The 17269-nt window shown below is 40.3% G+C and overlaps 1 protein-coding gene across 1 annotated transcript in view; it reads right to left on the bottom strand.

Annotated features, from left to right (window-relative positions):
* col28a1a (collagen, type XXVIII, alpha 1a) overlaps positions 1-17269 on the bottom strand; it is a 31325-nt gene extending 14056 nt beyond the window's left edge. Inside the window, exons 1-20 of the mRNA XM_050033878.1 lie at positions 17169-17269; positions 14884-15031; positions 12938-13503; positions 11738-11758; positions 10701-10760; positions 10024-10077; positions 9882-9926; positions 7731-7757; positions 7134-7178; positions 6993-7037; positions 3857-3910; positions 3688-3756; positions 3488-3556; positions 2249-2317; positions 2016-2084; positions 1835-1903; positions 1671-1739; positions 1377-1445; positions 1214-1285; positions 805-873 (exon numbers count right to left, since the gene is read on the bottom strand). Coding sequence (XP_049889835.1) covers positions 805-873; positions 1214-1285; positions 1377-1445; positions 1671-1739; positions 1835-1903; positions 2016-2084; positions 2249-2317; positions 3488-3556; positions 3688-3756; positions 3857-3910; positions 6993-7037; positions 7134-7178; positions 7731-7757; positions 9882-9926; positions 10024-10077; positions 10701-10760; positions 11738-11758; positions 12938-13503; positions 14884-15010 — 1668 coding nt within the window. The 5' untranslated portion in view covers positions 15011-15031; positions 17169-17269. The remainder of the gene's footprint in view (positions 1-804; positions 874-1213; positions 1286-1376; positions 1446-1670; positions 1740-1834; positions 1904-2015; positions 2085-2248; positions 2318-3487; positions 3557-3687; positions 3757-3856; positions 3911-6992; positions 7038-7133; positions 7179-7730; positions 7758-9881; positions 9927-10023; positions 10078-10700; positions 10761-11737; positions 11759-12937; positions 13504-14883; positions 15032-17168) is intronic.

Here is a 17269-nt window from a genome sequence, read left to right on the forward strand (position 1 = left end):
TGCAAACTCTGAATCCATCGCAATGGTTCAGCATATTTACTTATATATAAACGGAAGTCGGGAACGGAAATTCGCCTCCTCCGCCCAAATCAAACCGGAATGCCAAAAAGTTGGGGGTCTGCCCCCAGAGGCTGTATCGCCGTCTGCCGGAAGTCAGACGCCGAATACAGCCGATGGGTTCCGAGAATGGTTGCAGCCCTGGTAGAGCGCTGAGAAGAAGAAATTTAATGATTAAGTTAATATCATAAACATGCAACTAATGGCCCTAAATGAAGACTATTGGTCGACTAGGAAAATTCAGTATCTGACCAAATGTCTCCTCTTCTGTTCTTGAGTTACGGCGTTAAATAATGGCCATAAAAGGGTTTTTGCAGAACAATGACACACTGAACATTGAACATGATGTCAAAGTGATGTTGACCTTTGACCTTTTGGATATAAACTGTCAATACTTCATTGTTTTATCCTACTAGACATTTGTGTAAAAACAAATTGTCACACTTAGTGTATATATTCTTGAGTTACGGCCCAAAATGTGTTTTGTGAATTCACAGTGACCTTTAGCCAGCAAATTCTACCAGTTCATCCCTGAGTCCATGTGGATGCTTATGCAAAATTTGAAGAAATTCCCTAAAAGCATTCCTGAGATATCACATTCGTGAGAATAGGACAGATGAAACCTGAAAACATAATTCCTCTGTCGCCTGCGGAGGCATTAAAGCTCACATGCAGGGGCTGTTAAAACAACACTTGTTCATGAACAAACAAGAATCAGGATATCCTCCGATGACTGGGAGGGATTACCTTTTCTCCAGGAATGCCTTTCCCCGGTGCTCCCTCTAGGCCTCGCAGACCTGGCAATCCCATCTCTCCCTGGATTGTAGAGACAGTAGAGCAAACTGCGTCAAAGCATTAACAAAACAACATTTTCCAGAGAATGAGTTTGTGATGCTTGTGAGTGTATGCAGAGCGAGGCGCAACATTTATTTGGTGACTCAAGCAGGATTTTCAGCTATGATGTCATTCCTGTTGGAACAAGATGCTGAGGTGGGACATGATGCAGAGAAGGATCAGTTTCCGTCCACGTCTTCTAGTGCATCATGATGTCACACAGACTAACTGTGTGGTGATTGGGTATGTTCAATATCTGAACTCCAGATTGGAGCATGTCATTTTGCAATTTGTGACCTCTGACCTCCAGTCAGCGACTCACCTTAGGCCCAACAGCTCCATCCTCACCAGGAATCCCAGGTATCCCAGCAGCTCCATCAGGCCCTGGCTCCCCCTGGAAATCCACACATACACTCAACACTTTTAGATCCACACTGTGCGTCTTATTAAAGCTGCTCATTCAAAGAGGAGTCTGGTTGTTGTACCTTTGGTCCTGGCTCACCAACGCCCCTCTCGCCCTGAGGTCCAGGCTCTCCGGGGAAACCCTGGTCACCCTGGGAAGCAACACAAATCTCTCACTGATAATCACATTAAATGACAGATGCATGACATAAATGTGACGCCTGGTCTTTTTTCTTCTTTCACATTTCACACAGTCTCGCTTTAAGTCATTTATTTTACTGTATTTTTCTTCTCATGAAATTAATGTTATCCAAACTGATTCTTTTTAATAGCATCAAAGCTACAGTGTCAGCTCTCTACTACAAACTGCTCCTGACCTTTTGTCCAACTATACCCAGGCCAGGAGGTCCTCTGGGTCCAGAGGGCCCAGCTGGACCTTGGTCCCCCTAAAACCAGAGAGAAACATCAGCATTTAACATATAGCTACAAAAGTAAAGGATAAATCGGGGTAGTAAATTCCTAACATTTTCATTGGCCTTGCCTTTTCTCCTTGCACGCCTGCCCCTGGAAACCCCACCAAGCCCGGCAGCCCCGGGGCCCCTGTGTTCCCCTGAGGGTCAGACAGGTGAGAGGTCAGACAGGTCATCCTTTACAGCATCACAGGTTTCTTTTTTACGACGCATGTGTCTGCAGTCCTAACCATGCTTAACATTTAACCGTACCTTATCACCTTTGTACCCGACTCCTGGAGGTCCACGGCTCCCCTTGGGACCCTCGTACCCTCTGTCGCCCTGCAAGAAACACACAGGAGTTAGTCTCACTAATATGCCACATCCTATATTTTCTAAGATATTTATGATTGTTTTTGGAAATATTTATCCCAACACTTTGCAGACTGTCTTAAATGAAAGATAAATAAATGAGCTGTAATGAACCATCTTGTCCTGGAACTTACCTTGGGCCCTGGCAGACCCTCACCTGGAAACCCTGGTGATCCTTGCATCCCTGGTGGCCCTGCTGGACCCTAAACACATCGACACAAAGATAGTAAATATTCAATACTGAATTAACAGGCATTACATTACAGTAGTAATCATATACTGGACACACTATGACATTAACACAACAGTAACACAAGGTAAGCTGATGGAGAAACAGCTGCACTGCCAACAATACGTTACATGTTTTAAAGGGTCAGTTCAAGATTTATTTTCCACTGCTGCCTTCACAATACAATGGAGATACATTTAAGTGCGTTTATGCTGCTCAGAGCATTGAACAATTACATTTGAAAAGCAAAACTCAACAGAAAAGGAAAAGGAAAAAAATCACTTAGTTTATGGCTTATCCTGAGTATTTGGGACATTTATGGAAAAAACATGTTGCAGTTTAGTTTTTAGAACGATCACATTGCATTAGTGACATAATGCATTTTGGAGGCATTTGAGTGGACTGGCCATTTAAACTGAATTTCTATGGAAGCAAAGGAAGGACAAAATTATTTGAAGTTTGCAAGAAACTGAATTATGAAGAAAAAGAAATACATAAATAAAAAATGAATGTAACCACTGCTGAATATTTAATGTTGAAATTTAAGTTCTACCAAATCGCATTAAAATATTCTTACAGAAGCCCAGTGCCCAATAATAATAAATAAATAAATAAAAAATTCAATTTGCTCAAATTGAGTTGGTCAAATTCAGATATAAAAACTAGATTTATAGAAGTGAAAATTAAAAAAATACATTATAATTAATAATAATTATAATAATAATGATGATAAATTAATTGTTAATAATAGATAATTAATAAAGAAATTAAAAAAATAATGATTTCCAATGTAATATCTTAAATTTCATCCTTAAAAGTTCAATAGTGGTAATGTTAGACTGTTCCCATCGTACACAGCTGCTTAAAAAAAAAATCTAATTTTAATTCCATGCCAACTTCCATTAATTTTAAACAATCGTAAACTGTGAAACTTCAATATTTCTTGGGATGGAACACAATATTTTGTACACGAGTGGACTGGATTTAACAACATGTCTCTGTTCCAAAATAAAAACAAAAACCACCAACACATACTGATGACAAAAAGTCTAAAATATATCTGCCATTGTTTTAAGCAGCTCAGGCTGATGGCATTATATTGGCTATAACAACACTGTAGTTTCACTTAGTTTTGTGAACTCACCAGTGTCCCTGGTTCACCCATACCCATCGGTCCAGGGGGGCCTGGTCTTCCCTGGTTCCCCTTGTCACCCTAAAAGATAAAGCTTAAAGATTAGAGATAATCTGACATGTACTCAGGACACACACACTGGCCTTCCTGCAGACACTGAAGTAGGAAAATGTTCTTTATTATATGAATTATCTAACTGAACCCAGATTTACCTTGGAACCAGGGAACCCAATGCCGTTATCTCCTGGAGGTCCAGGTGCACCCCTCAGACCTCGGTCACCCTTTTAGGCAACAAAAAAGACACTTACAAATGTGCCTACAGCAGTTGTGAACAAACTTATTTACCTGGCATGTTTGAAACTTGACTGCCAGTGTTCTTACTTTAGATCCAGGTGTCCCCTCTGGACCCTGGTCTCCAGATACTCCCCTGGATCCCTGAAACCAAGGGGAAGGTAAATACGCATGAATGCATAAATAACATGAAAAGAATTCACTGATAAAAACATAAACTCTTTACCAGCTAATCAATATCCTTGGTATATTTGGACAGTCAGACATTACTAACTACTACTACTTTTTAATTCTCAGGGCTGCGCATGTTTTAATGTACCTGTTAATCATGCATGACACATATATTTGACATTTAAAACATTGGGAACAAAGTGTGTGTGTGTGTGTGTGTGTGTGTGTGGCACTGGCTGGTGAAGTGTGACTGCCCTCTGCTGGACACTAAGAGGAGTGTGACTGAAGTGTGTGAGTGTTTCCTCCACGTGAAGCTCTGACACAGATTTCAACTTTAAATGTGATAAATCCACAGATATTCAACATCACATCATAAAAGAACAACTGAAATCAACCAAACATGCTCATGATTCATGTGACTGTAAAATTAAATTGTCAACACTGTCAAGGTTCCTATCTCATGGCCAGTTTATTCATCTTAAGGGTTCATTTATTAAATGTTGTGAATAATTTGTAAAGTCATAATTCTGATGACATTTGCTTTTTCAGTTCTGGTGATATTTCAAAACGATCAGAGCTGTAAATGCATTATCATCTTGTGCATTACCTGCAATATCAGGCGTAAGGTTGACTGTGATAGATGACCTGACTTATGAAGTATGAAGTTATAAGTTTATTATTACATCAAATATTGGACATTTTAATTTAATACAATCTAAACTACTTTTTGCATTTTTGAGTTTGACCAGTTACCTTCACTTAAATCAAAGACCAGAGTTTTTTTTTTTGTTTTTTTTACATTTATTGGGGGTTTAGGTCTTTTTTTTTTTCAATATTTTGACCCTTTCTACTCTATAGATCTGGGAGACTGTGAGATGTAAACATTTAGAGTGGAAATTAGAAAAGGGATCAATATGAAGAATAAAATAGAAAGGAATAGAAGTCCTTTATTGTCATTGTACCAGTACAGTGACAATTTTTAAAAACTACAACTGTACACAGTGCAAGTTAAAAGATTGAAACAAGTGACAACCCAGAAAAATACCTTGATTACATCACCAATAAATAAAAATAAAAATAAAAATAATAAAGTTATAAAAGTAAAATAAATAATAACAAAAATGTGTTAAAATAATAAATAAATAATCAAAATAAATATGAAATGAAATATGAAATTAAATACATTAAAATATAAAATAAATAATGAAAATGAATAAATAAATATTCTAAATACACATAAAATTAAATACGTAGTAGTAATTATTCATTTTAATTTTTTATTTTTTATTCTTTAATTAAATATATATTGTATTTACTTTTCAAGTGTACGTGGGTTTTAAGAATTTAGCATTAAAAATTATTGTTTAATGGTCTATCATTTTTAATGAATCTACTACCTGAGTGAACACCCACTGCATTTTATACATCTGCTCAGCTGCAGTTAGGAACATTTAATTAGCATAAACTACATAATTACTAGAAAATAAATCTACAGTTGTCTGTGTTAGATCTGATTCCTTACATAGGTCTTTTTAATAACCAGCACAACAGAAAGGGCCACCAGTTACAAGGAGATTGTAAAGTAGGAAAGGTTCCAGGAAGTAGACAGTTAGCCACTGGACTCCTCAAACTAGACCAGTGGTTCTGAAACTATTTTGGCTTTAGTACTGTCTTTTCCTGAATTCTTGACTACGACACTTTGCTTAGAAAAGTGTAAAAAAGAAAAAAAAAAGTTTTTGGTGTTTTAAATCTTATCATTATTTTTAAAAACCTGCAGTATTTTCATGATTTATTCTTATATTTTCCATTTTCAACTTTCTCTCACATCCCTCCAGCAGTACCTTCACGTACCCCTAGGTGTTTGCGTACCCCCATTTGAGAAACTGACATTGCTATTACAACCCTTTACTGTACTGAGTGACTTTAGTGTTTTTGTACTGAAGCTCCAGGCAAAAGCATGCTTTGGAAAATGAAATGTAAAATAGATGTGATTTGTTGTAAATGTGCCGAAACATGCACAAACACCAGCTGGTCGTTCAAACTGAGATAATTTCATAAATTGAAGGTGTAAAACAGACAAAAGATAAACTGACTTTTTCCAGCTGTTTAAGGACTGGTGGACACTGATACTGTGATGGTGTATACTCTGGTATTCCAGTTTTATGAATACATTTTGACAGTGTGCATAGGTACATTTCATGGGAACTGGAGACAGATCAGAAAGACGTGAAACCTAATGACACTGACGAAGGCTGCTGTTGTTCTACCGATGCTGAAGGGGGCAACAAGCATTTAAGAAGAGAGGGAATGGATAACATGTGCCCAAATCCTAATCCTCTGGGACAACGTCTGCTCAAAGACTACAACCAAACATTGCAAGCTTGGATTCCCCGCTTTGGAAAGGCTACATTAGGAGGGGGATAAGACCTAATCCACAGCTCACATTCCACAAGTGCAGAGCAGGAGATGGACTCAGAGTGTGTGGCTTTCACTGCAGCGCTGATTGTTCCAGCGCGGATGTGGGGGGACACAGGAATCTTTCAATTTGACCACACACCCATTCAGGTATGAAGGTTCATACACAGAGAGGTCTCTTCAGTTTCTATATTAAAATTTGCCTTATTTGTCTGTGTTTATAGGTGCACTGCATGATGGGGATATCAGGCTTTTACATAACACATAAACATTAAAGGTCGTTGCCAATTAAATACGGTGCAGTTAGCCTAGCCTAGCATAAAGACAGGAAGCAAGGGGAAACAGCTAGCCTGGCTCTGTCTACCTCCAGGAAGTCCACGTTTGTTTCTACAGTAGCCCTGAACGAGTGACCAAACACTGGCTCTAGATAGAGCAATTCATGTTTTCATGTCCGCCACCATAGTAGAGACATTTTGTTCATGGGGGGACTTTCAGTTGGATACAGTCTGCAACCTCACTGCTAGATGACCAACCTTGACCAAAATTGACTCCTTGAATATTTCTGGACTCCACAATGATCACAGAACGTAACATTGGTGTTTAATGTGCCCAAAGACAAATTAAAAGTTCAAAGCTTCACCTGCTCTCCTCTGGTTCCTCTGGGGCCAGGAGGTCCACCTGCACCCTGAAGACAGAAGCATCATCATATTTACAGACGCTCTTGGCCACAGAAAAAAAGTCATAATGTTGATTAAATAAATAAATAAATACTGAAACCTACTTGTTCTCCCTTTTTACCGGGGACACCACATTCACCCAGTTCTCCCTAGGAAATACAACCAGTGAAGATACAAGAGAGTTACGCTGAAAGCTGGACACTGAGCCAAGTCAAACTGTCTGACACTGCTCATAACGTCTGCAGGCTCTGCAGTCAAGTGCTGCAGGAAGAAGTCCAAAAATGGTCCTAAAAAGTAGCTCAATGAGACGAAACGTCATCAAGCTGAACACGGCTTCAGTCATGCATCTGCAGTGTAATTCGTTTATAGTCTAACATTAACTTTTTACTTTTGGCGACTGCAGTGAAAAATCATAAAAGTGTTGTTGGCCACAGATCTTATTTTCTGCAACAAGCCAAAGTCCTCTGGAAAAATACTACTGGCTTTTTGTTGAGGGAACCAAGGTGATGTTAACTTCCGGGTTGGCCTACAAATAAATGTCACCCCTGTGTAAATCACAGAGCTCTTAAAAAGGCATAGCAACAAGGTAGACATACTTTCTACCTGCATTTTGCAGTGGTGAGTTATCACGAATAAAAATCGTATTTTATATATGTCTGATATCAATAATTATAATAATGATGATAATAATACATACATACCTTTTCCCCTTTGCTGCCAGGTCGACCCTATAAAGAGGAAAATTTTAATTAAAATCATATATCAGACATCATGTTACTGTGGTAGAAAGTCACCAAACCAGCACCAAACAACACTACTTAAAGTGACAGGAGATTTTATAGATGGCAAAAAGTTTTATATAATAAGAAAAATGGATTCTGTCCAGATTATGCTATAGATGGTTTTATTTGGTAAATTATATATAAGTTGTATTTACCAATGAAGTTAGTTAATTAACATTTCAGGATATAAATGTACTCCTCCGGAGTGAGAGAAAAAATAAAATACTTCCATCATGTCTGTGCGTTATCAGGAGGTGATCATTAGCTAACATAATGAATGGAAGCAGGAGGAAACCAACTGGCAAAATTTCATTACTTGGGTGAAAACAGCTGGGCACAGTGATGTCTTAGTCTTGTCATCACTGTGAGGTTGTCAGAAGTTACATTGCAACTGAACAGTGACTTATAAAGCTGTGCTATAGCTGAAGATTGACCAAAAATGGATCAGATGTTGTTAGAGAGCTAGTGTGCTTGCCTCTCAGTTCCTGTACTTAATGCATAGAGAGTAGATTCATCTTGAAGCAAATGGATATGCTTCCCAAAATGTTACACAAAGTGTGAAAGAGACATAACCTAAAACTTGAAGACTTTGAAGGTTCGGTTTGCAACATTCAGAGCAGTAATGGAGTGGCAAACAACTTTTTGCTATGTAAAGATATTGATGGGCTTAAAAATAAAGCCAAAGCTGAGGTGCCAAAAACTGCAGTTCTTCTAATGGCCACTTGAGGCTGGCTCCAGAAGCGAGTCAATCCCCAGAGACTCCAGTGTTTAAATGCCCAACTTTACAGCAGGATTTAACATGTTCACAGCCTGGTATGAAAAACTGTCTGGTATCTAAAGCTTATTTTCCCGATCATCACAACTGTATAGGGGGGAATTTTAGGCTTAAAATATCGCATAATAAAGGGTGTGGCCACTTTGACAGGTGGACGCTGTCATTAAAATGGCAACAATGGCAACGTAACCATGGCGTAACCCCAGATTCACAGAGTATAGTCATAGCTTATACGTTAGCTGTCATTGTCAGTATGTTTTCATTTCATTAAAGGTAATTGCTACCCTGGAAATCCAGAGTTCTCGCGAGAGCACAATTTGAATTTGCTCAGCGAGTCACAACGAGTTAGACTTGGCTTTTTCTCTAAAAGAGGAACAGAAGACGGCGCTCGAATCTTTCCTTTGCAAGAAGGACGTTTTTGCTGTTTTGCCGACCGGATACGGCAAGAGTCTAATCTACCAGTTAGCTCCGCTGGTAGCTAAGAGTATACGTCACCCCGTGTAAGTTTCTGATTGGTCGTAGTGTTATCCAATTGCGTGCAGTGATATTTTCAAATGCATGCTTGGTGCCACCCCTCGAGTTGGGCCATTTGCATTACTCATTGCCAGACCCTAAATCTTTCTAGATTTCGGTCTGGATTTCCAGGCTAGGTAATTGCAACATTTTGGTCACCTAAAAAAAGTCTTGTTCAGTATTTGTTTCTATTAAAAGACCCTATAAGGAGTCAGACATTCAGTTTTTCCAGTAAATAGCCTACATTTTGTTTTACACTAGCAAAAATCAGTATTAGGAATAGTATTGACATAGTTAATCATAGATGAAAATGCAAGGTGCTAACTAAGATAGCAGCTAGCTTAAAGGGTATCTCCACTACTGTCCAAATATGGTCACTGCTGGCTCCAAGGGGTGATGTCATGGTGGCTACTGGCTGCGTCCAATAATTTATGAGGTCTATGGTTTAACACTCTTAGCACTGTCATTTCTGTTGTCATTGTTTAGCACTGTTAATGAAGTTAGCACAGTGAGCTGCTAGACACCTCCATGTTGAGAACTGTCTCCAGACATCTCATACGCTCTGAATTTTGCATAAAGCTCTTTCAACTTTGCCTGGTAAATTGATAAATAGAATACATCATTTAACTATACAGTGTTTGAAGGGTAAAACATGAAGGAAAGGGTCAGTATAATCTGTTTGGAGCTCCCTCTATGCTCATCAAAACAGAATACAAAAGAATACCATTCTCAGATTTACAGCTTGACCCAAGGGAAGGCTGAGAAAAACATTCAATGATTACCTCAAGGCCCTCCATCCCTGGACGTCCATTAATGCCAGGTTCCCCCTACAGTGACCGAGCCCAGACAAAACAGCACATCAAACACCACTTCATGGATTCTTTCTGTTACCAGCACTGGATTATGGAGACAATAGAGACTTACGCGAGATCCCTTTGGACCTGGAGCTCCATCAGACCCTGGCTCGCCTGGTTTCCCCTGGATGAAAGAAAAGGGAGAGATTGTGCCGAACAAGAATATTTGGGCCCCTTTTAGTTTGGACTCTGTGTGTGTATAGGCAAAGGTGAGATAGGGCATTCTGAGGGCGACCTGTCTGTAACCCCTGTCCAATATAAACCTCCACCTCAGTGCAGCAGGTTCTCAGATCTTCTCAGCCAGTGTGTTTGCATATGTTTAATCTTCCGTCGTTGACCTTTGCTTCTTTCCACGGGCCTCTCTACCAGTGAAAACAGCCCTTTCAGCTGGCCCCTGCACCACCTGCTACACTTACATTGTGGGAAACAATTCCTGCTCTTTCACATCTTTTTCCCTGTAGTGCTTTGGAGGCGTGCCAGACGCACCTGCTGGGGGAGGCCACCAGCCCTGGTACTGACTGAGGCTGGGAGAATCCCCCGCTATTCAGGGATAACAAGCCTCTGTGTGAGGCTTACTGGGCTCTGTGTGGCTGAGGAAGTGACTGCTAACCTGCAGCCAGCAGACACTACCACTGGTATCATTCATAGGAATGGAACCACAAAATGTCAGAGGGTACATTTGATATAAAATACATAACAAAACATGTTTGAGTGGTGATTTAAATGAGCATACTATAGTATACTCACCGGGCTGCCAGGGTGACCCCTCTCCCCCCTCTCACACAGACAGGTCTTTGGCTGTGGGCACTGGAATAAAAACACCCAGAGGAAATGAAAATTCAAAATAAGATCTCTTCTTTGTCCAGTCTCTTTCTCCTAGACATAGCTGAGCTCAATATAACACCAATATGACCATTTTCTCATACTTCTTGAATTCAGCTCCTGAGAAATAGCCTTCCTCTTGTCTCAGCCCGATACTGAGCCCAATTTAATTTAATTTCTCACTGCAGTCATCTATATTTTTCTGAACTACTATTGAGATAACAGTAAGATCCAAAAGAAAACTTGATTGAGCCTGCACAATTTCAGTGATCAAATTCAAGTCTCGACTTAGTGTATTTTATCTGTTCTCCGAGTTGAGAAACCTCTGTGCGCAGCAAAAGAACTCCTTCTGCTTTATTCTTTCGCTCCTTATTACTATGAGGAGAAACAGTAATCTCCATATAACAAGCTGATTTATTTCTGATGAGACAAAAAGACTATTGTGAGCAGCAAAATTATTCTCTGCACATTGGGAAAAGATAGAAAGACAACAGAATAATCAACAATGTGCTTTACATTTAAAGCAAAAGAGGAAAAAAATGAAACAGAAGAAACAACAAAGCAAAAATCCTGGCCATCAAAGGAAAACATTGTTCTTAATCATAATAAAAGAGAAAATGATCATGTGAGTTTGGGCTGGTACGATATCCGAATTTCACTACATCATTACTGTGGCCAAAAGAATTCACAATAACAATATTATTGCAGTATCTCCAGAAAATTTTAGATAATAGTAACATTAATGCTATCAGTCGAGCTCATCTTTACTCTGTTTTGCGTTCGTCTCTTTTTGGACACAAGAATTACACTTAAAATATAGAGAGGTAAAGAGGGAGACAGAAATTATTTTAGATGTGCTGGATAATTAACATGATATCAGTACTTAATATTTCAAATAGCACCGATACATCACAACACCCCTAATGTGAGTAAATATTCATGATAGAGTTCACAGTACTTACCCCAGTTCTGACAATTGTGTTCTGAAAGGGGGAAAAAAGACAGTTAGGCAGTTCATGATCCGATCCTGCAGAAATCATAAACAATAAACTTTGTAGCAGGGATTCTCAGCTTGCTTTGCCCAGGGGCCACGCTTGCAAAACAACAGGGCCTAAACCTGTCACAGCAGCCCTGCACAAGTCAGGTGCATGCAGGGGTGCTTCTAGGATTTGAGGACATTCAGAGCTTACCATGTTCTTCTGTTGGGAGGTTGGAGAGTCCTCCACTGGCACTTTATTTATATTTAAAGTACGAAACAAAATCTCACTGTGAATCAGAATATTTCCATTGTCAATTAGAGATTGGTCAGAGGGCCACCCAGTACCCTATGGCAGACCTATATATGGCCCACAGGCCAAATGTTGAGTATCACTGCCTTAGAGATACTCCCCCAATCCCAAATGGATCCCTTACAGACTCGTTGACTCAAGCCCTAAGCCCTTACAGACCTAGGACCAATTCCATTTCTTCCCCTTAGCCCTTGTCTTGGCCCCTCCCCTTGGTTTTGCGCGGTCACGTGAGGGGAAGTGGTGTCCCAATTCTCCGTCAGGTTAGCTCTTAACCTCTTAATGGAGAATTGGAACACCACTTCCCCTCACGTGAACGCGCAAAACCAAGGGGAGGGGCCAAGACAAGGGCTAAGGGGAAGACATGGAATTGGTCCTTGGTCTGTAAGGGCTTAGGGCTTGAGTCAACGAGTCTGTAAGGGATCCAATTGGGATTGGGGGACTGTGTCATATCCAGTCATTCGTATTCAAAGGTACCCTGAGTTTTCATTGCATACAAAAAACGCTGGTTACTTTTAACCCATGTTCATCTTCATGTAACATCTGCAAAGTCTTGTTTCATGTTTTGAAACTTGCATGGTCTTTTTTGTCACACTACCCTGTTGTCTGCCTGAGCGACCAACCTCAGTGGCGCCTGTTATGCCACATAGTGGTCTCATTGAACTAAATGGGGAGGATGAGTGTTTTCAATTTCATTGTTATATATATGTATATTTCAACTGTTTCAATTGTCTATTTTATGGTCAATGTGAGTATCTACTGTACATTCTGTGTTTTCCTTACGAATGCCAGAAGATTTGTAAGTGCAACATCATCAGTGAAACTTGAGAATGTACTGAAGACCTCTAACACAACCCTGACACAGACATGACTGACCAGTTCATTGAAGAGTCTGTCATCCAGCTGGCTGTCAACGAGGCTGAGGACGTGCTGCTGTGGGGGGGCGCTGGCAATGGATCTCAGTTTTGTATTCATGGGACCGTCCCTGGGCACCTCCGACAGCCTGATGGTGAACATCCTGATGTTCTGCTGTTTGGCCTCAGCGGCAGCCGTCACAGCGCTGGGGCTGCGCGGGTGGTCCGTCCCATCCGTCATCAACAGTGCCACCCTCAGACTGTTGGAGGACGTCTCTCGGCCAAAAATCTGGGTGGCGTTGGTGATGGCGTAGGCGGAGTAGGTGCCGTGGCCGATGAAGGTCATGGAGGCCACCCGGCTCTGGAAGACGTCCAGGTCCTGCCAGTCTCTGAAGTTGTGCTCCACTGACACAGTGCTGCTGTACTGCAGAGCGGCCAGGCGCAGACGCAGACGCCAGCCGGCCGAGTGGAGCTTCATGAGCTTGGTGCTGAAGCGCAGGATGAAGTCCTTCTGACGCTCAAACAGCAGAGATTTGGCTTTCTCTGAGCTGTCCACGATGAACATGATCTCCACTGGGCAGATGAGGGCTGGACAGGAGCCAAAACACAGCAAGCTTATATTCTAGATACCAACCATTCAGAGAAGGTTCAAGCAGTTGGTGCAGAGGTATATGAAAACTTCTATAACTTATCTATTGATAGATTTGATTTGATAGGTATTCACTTTCTCTTACTCCTTTTTGGACATGAAATACTCAAGACTTTGGTCCAGAACAAGATATCTTGACCATTACCTATTATTTGCTGTAAATAATCACGATGAACAGAGGATGATTCTGAATGGATTTCGTGAACTTTGGTAAACGTTTGATCTCTCATTTTATGCTACCACTGGGTTTAACTTTTTGTCAGTGACAAGACACCTTGAAAACTCATGAATGGATTTCCAATGGAACCTAACAAATGTTATCCCATCAAGGCAAATAAAAAGGCATACAGGGTATAACCACCTCTTTGTCTAGCCGTTTATAGTATACCCCATCATTCAATGTTAGGTTGGTGCGGGGAGCAGTGAGACCTGGCATTAGGGGTGCGCCTCTGGGACGCCAGAGATCATTGTTTAGCCTCCTGGAGGTGTCGTGGGACCATCTAGACAAAACAATGGTGAAAGGAGGTTCCCACCCGATGACCCCAAAGACGTGTTAGTTATAACTGTTCACTGGTCTGTATAGTCAAGCCTTGCCATAATAGCTTATCATAGGGCTTAGGAGGTTATTCACTGAGTGCTGATCCTTTCTCTAGAGCACACATTTCTTGTGTTTATTTGAGCTATAGGAGAGTAGACCCACTTCCTCTTCTGTAACCTACCAGTCAGCCTAGTATAACATTATACGTCTTCCATCTGTGTTTTTACAGGAATGTAGATCTTTTGAGTCAATTTGAGGAGAGCCTATGGTTTGCATGCTCGTAAGACTGCCATACCTACCACTGTGGGACTTGCACGAGCCTGGTCTTGGTCTCGACATGGTCTAAACCCCTAAAAGTCTCGGTCTTATCTTGATACACTTGTCTTGGTCATGAATTGGTCTCAATTTTCGGTCATCTAGACTACAACACTGCATAACGGTCATAGCATGACATTAAATCAGCATCAACTCTGCAGCCAGTCGGTGTTACAGTGTATACATATACATACTCCTTTAAATTCCCTGAAAAGATCAACAGTTTTAATTTGACTGACCTTTTTCTGCAATTACATGATAAAAGAAATTGCTGCTTTGAAGTCATGTAACACCTCACACACACAAACACACTCAAGACTTACAATGAATGCAAGACTTTGAGTTCAGATGATGAAACTTCAGACTTTCTATCAGTGACCATAGGATAACTTCTGTATGAGCACTGTATCTTTGGATGAGGTTATATACAGCACTAATACATGCCATGGCTGTTTAAAACACTTACTTTTGGCCTCGCTAACGATGACCTGGTTATCATCTCTCTGTCCTTTCCTCCTTCTGTTCTGGCATCTGGTTGGGCTCGACAGGGCCAGAGTAAGGATCAAAACCTTCAGGAGCCACTGCATGGTCATTGTTCAGTCCAGCTGCTCAGCCTGTGGAAATATAGAGGATATTATAATTATGCTACTATGAGACTTACCAATGGACAGCATCAGTCCTTTGACATGAGCCACAGAGCATCACTTAATCCCAGTCAGTCATGAGTAGTCATGATGTCACACGGACACAAGAGGGAGACAAGACTGCAGTGACTGCTCACGGAGGATTCCTTCAGCATCCTAGACAGGTTCACAGGTCACTCAGCTCAGCTCTCTGTTTCAGCTGAGGTCACACTTTATAATCACAGCTGCTGTTTGACATCATCACTATTACCTCTTCCTCTGTACCTACATCTGCCTCAACCAACTACAACTGCTGCACCTATCACCATGTTCTACTGCTCGAAGTAGTGTTACTATTATGAAGGCTCTTGAAACATCTACTGCTGCAACTAATACTGACACGACTGTGTTCCAGTGCTGCTTGTAATGACATGAATACTACTGCTGCTAGTAGGAGGTAGGGCAGGGCAATGTATTGATGTTACATGGATAGCATATTGATAGTAGACAAGATATCGTCTTAGATATTGGATATTGTGATATATAAGTTTTGTCTTTTCCTGGGTTTAAAGGCTGCATTGCGGGAAAATGATGCAATTTTCTGAACTTATTATTTGCCTTTGCCCATTTAGTCATTATATCCACATTACTGAAGACTATTGATCGAAAATACCATTGTGTACATATTTTGTGAAAGCAATAACAGTCATTTCCATTAGGGCTGCAATGATTAATCGACTAATCGATGACTAATCTACTGTTAAATTAATTGGTGACTATTTTAGTCGTCGACTAATCGGTTGAGTCATAGATAAGTACTATAAAAGTACCCCAAAATACTCTTATTGCAGCTTCTTACGTTCAAATATTGGCAGCTTTACACACTCTCCCATGACGGTGAACTAAAACCCTTGGCGTGAGTACGAAACAAGACATTAGATGACATAGTTTTGGGGTTTGGGAGAGACAGACCAACATTTTTCAACATTATAACACATTTTTTGATAAAATAATTAGTCGACTAATCGAAGAAATAATCGACAGATTAGTCGACAATGAAAATAATCGGTAGTTGCAGCCCTAATTGCCGTTCCAATATTGAGGTATTTGGTCATAAATATCGTCCTAGTGGCGGCTAATATATTATGATTGGACTATATGACAGCGTAAACTGAGGCAAACATTCATCCACCATCAGAGAGTCTGGAAACACATTTACGCTGCAGTAACTACTCCTTAAATGTTTCTGCTTGTGTGTGAGGTCACAGGGGAGGGTGTTGCAATCAATGAGCAGGACTGATTTATGGCAGTATTGGATCCTACAGGATTTTTGTGTTGATATGTTGAAGCACTTTGACATGTCAGGTACATAATCTGATGTATTACAGAAAGACATTCCTGTGTCGTTACATCATATATATTCTTTTTAACTGCTTTAACGCTACAACATATGCTGATACTGTGATATAACATTACATAAACCATGATAGAGTGTCCTATATATATTGCCCAACCCTAATCAAATACTGCAAGTACTGTTGATACATTAATTACTACAAGTGGGCTACCTTAAAAACAATTGCTAATGCTGGTGTCATTATTATTTATAGCTCTGATGTAATACTATTACTGCTCTGCTGCACTACGGAAATACTTCTACAGCTCTAACTCCCATAACCACTACTACTCCTGACTGTGATGATACTTAAACCAGTTTAGCAGTGGTAGTTTATTTTAAGTCATATCCATGTATGAAATGTGGTACACCAGTAAACTGCTGCTGCTGCTGCTGCTGCTGCTGCTACTAATGTCACAACTACTGCTTTATTAATAGTATGCCTGCTATACTAGCAATAACAACAACAATACAAAAATACTACTACTAATATGGGGCTGGTCTTTCAATGCTGAAAGTTATCTTCAATTGTCCCTGATAAATACACACACACATTGAAGGAGACACATTGTAAAATTAATTAGTTTCTGCATAAGTGTCTTTATAGATGACAGCATAAACTATTTCAAGATAAATTAAAACAAGGCTAAAAGTTTTGAATAAACAGCCTGTGTCCTTCTCAGCATGTCAGTGTGAATGTAAATGTATTCTAAAGTAAATACATAAACATACCTGTTTGTTAATAGCACCAGAGCTCCGGGTTAATCCATCAGTGAGATGAACAGGCGCTGCAGTGCTGTGTTTGAGGACTGTAGGCAGAGACAGCTCTCGAG

This window comes from Epinephelus moara, chromosome 22 (genome assembly GCF_006386435.1).
Source record: "Epinephelus moara isolate mb chromosome 22, YSFRI_EMoa_1.0, whole genome shotgun sequence".
In the NCBI taxonomy this organism is placed as follows: Eukaryota; Metazoa; Chordata; class Actinopteri; order Perciformes; family Serranidae; genus Epinephelus; species Epinephelus moara.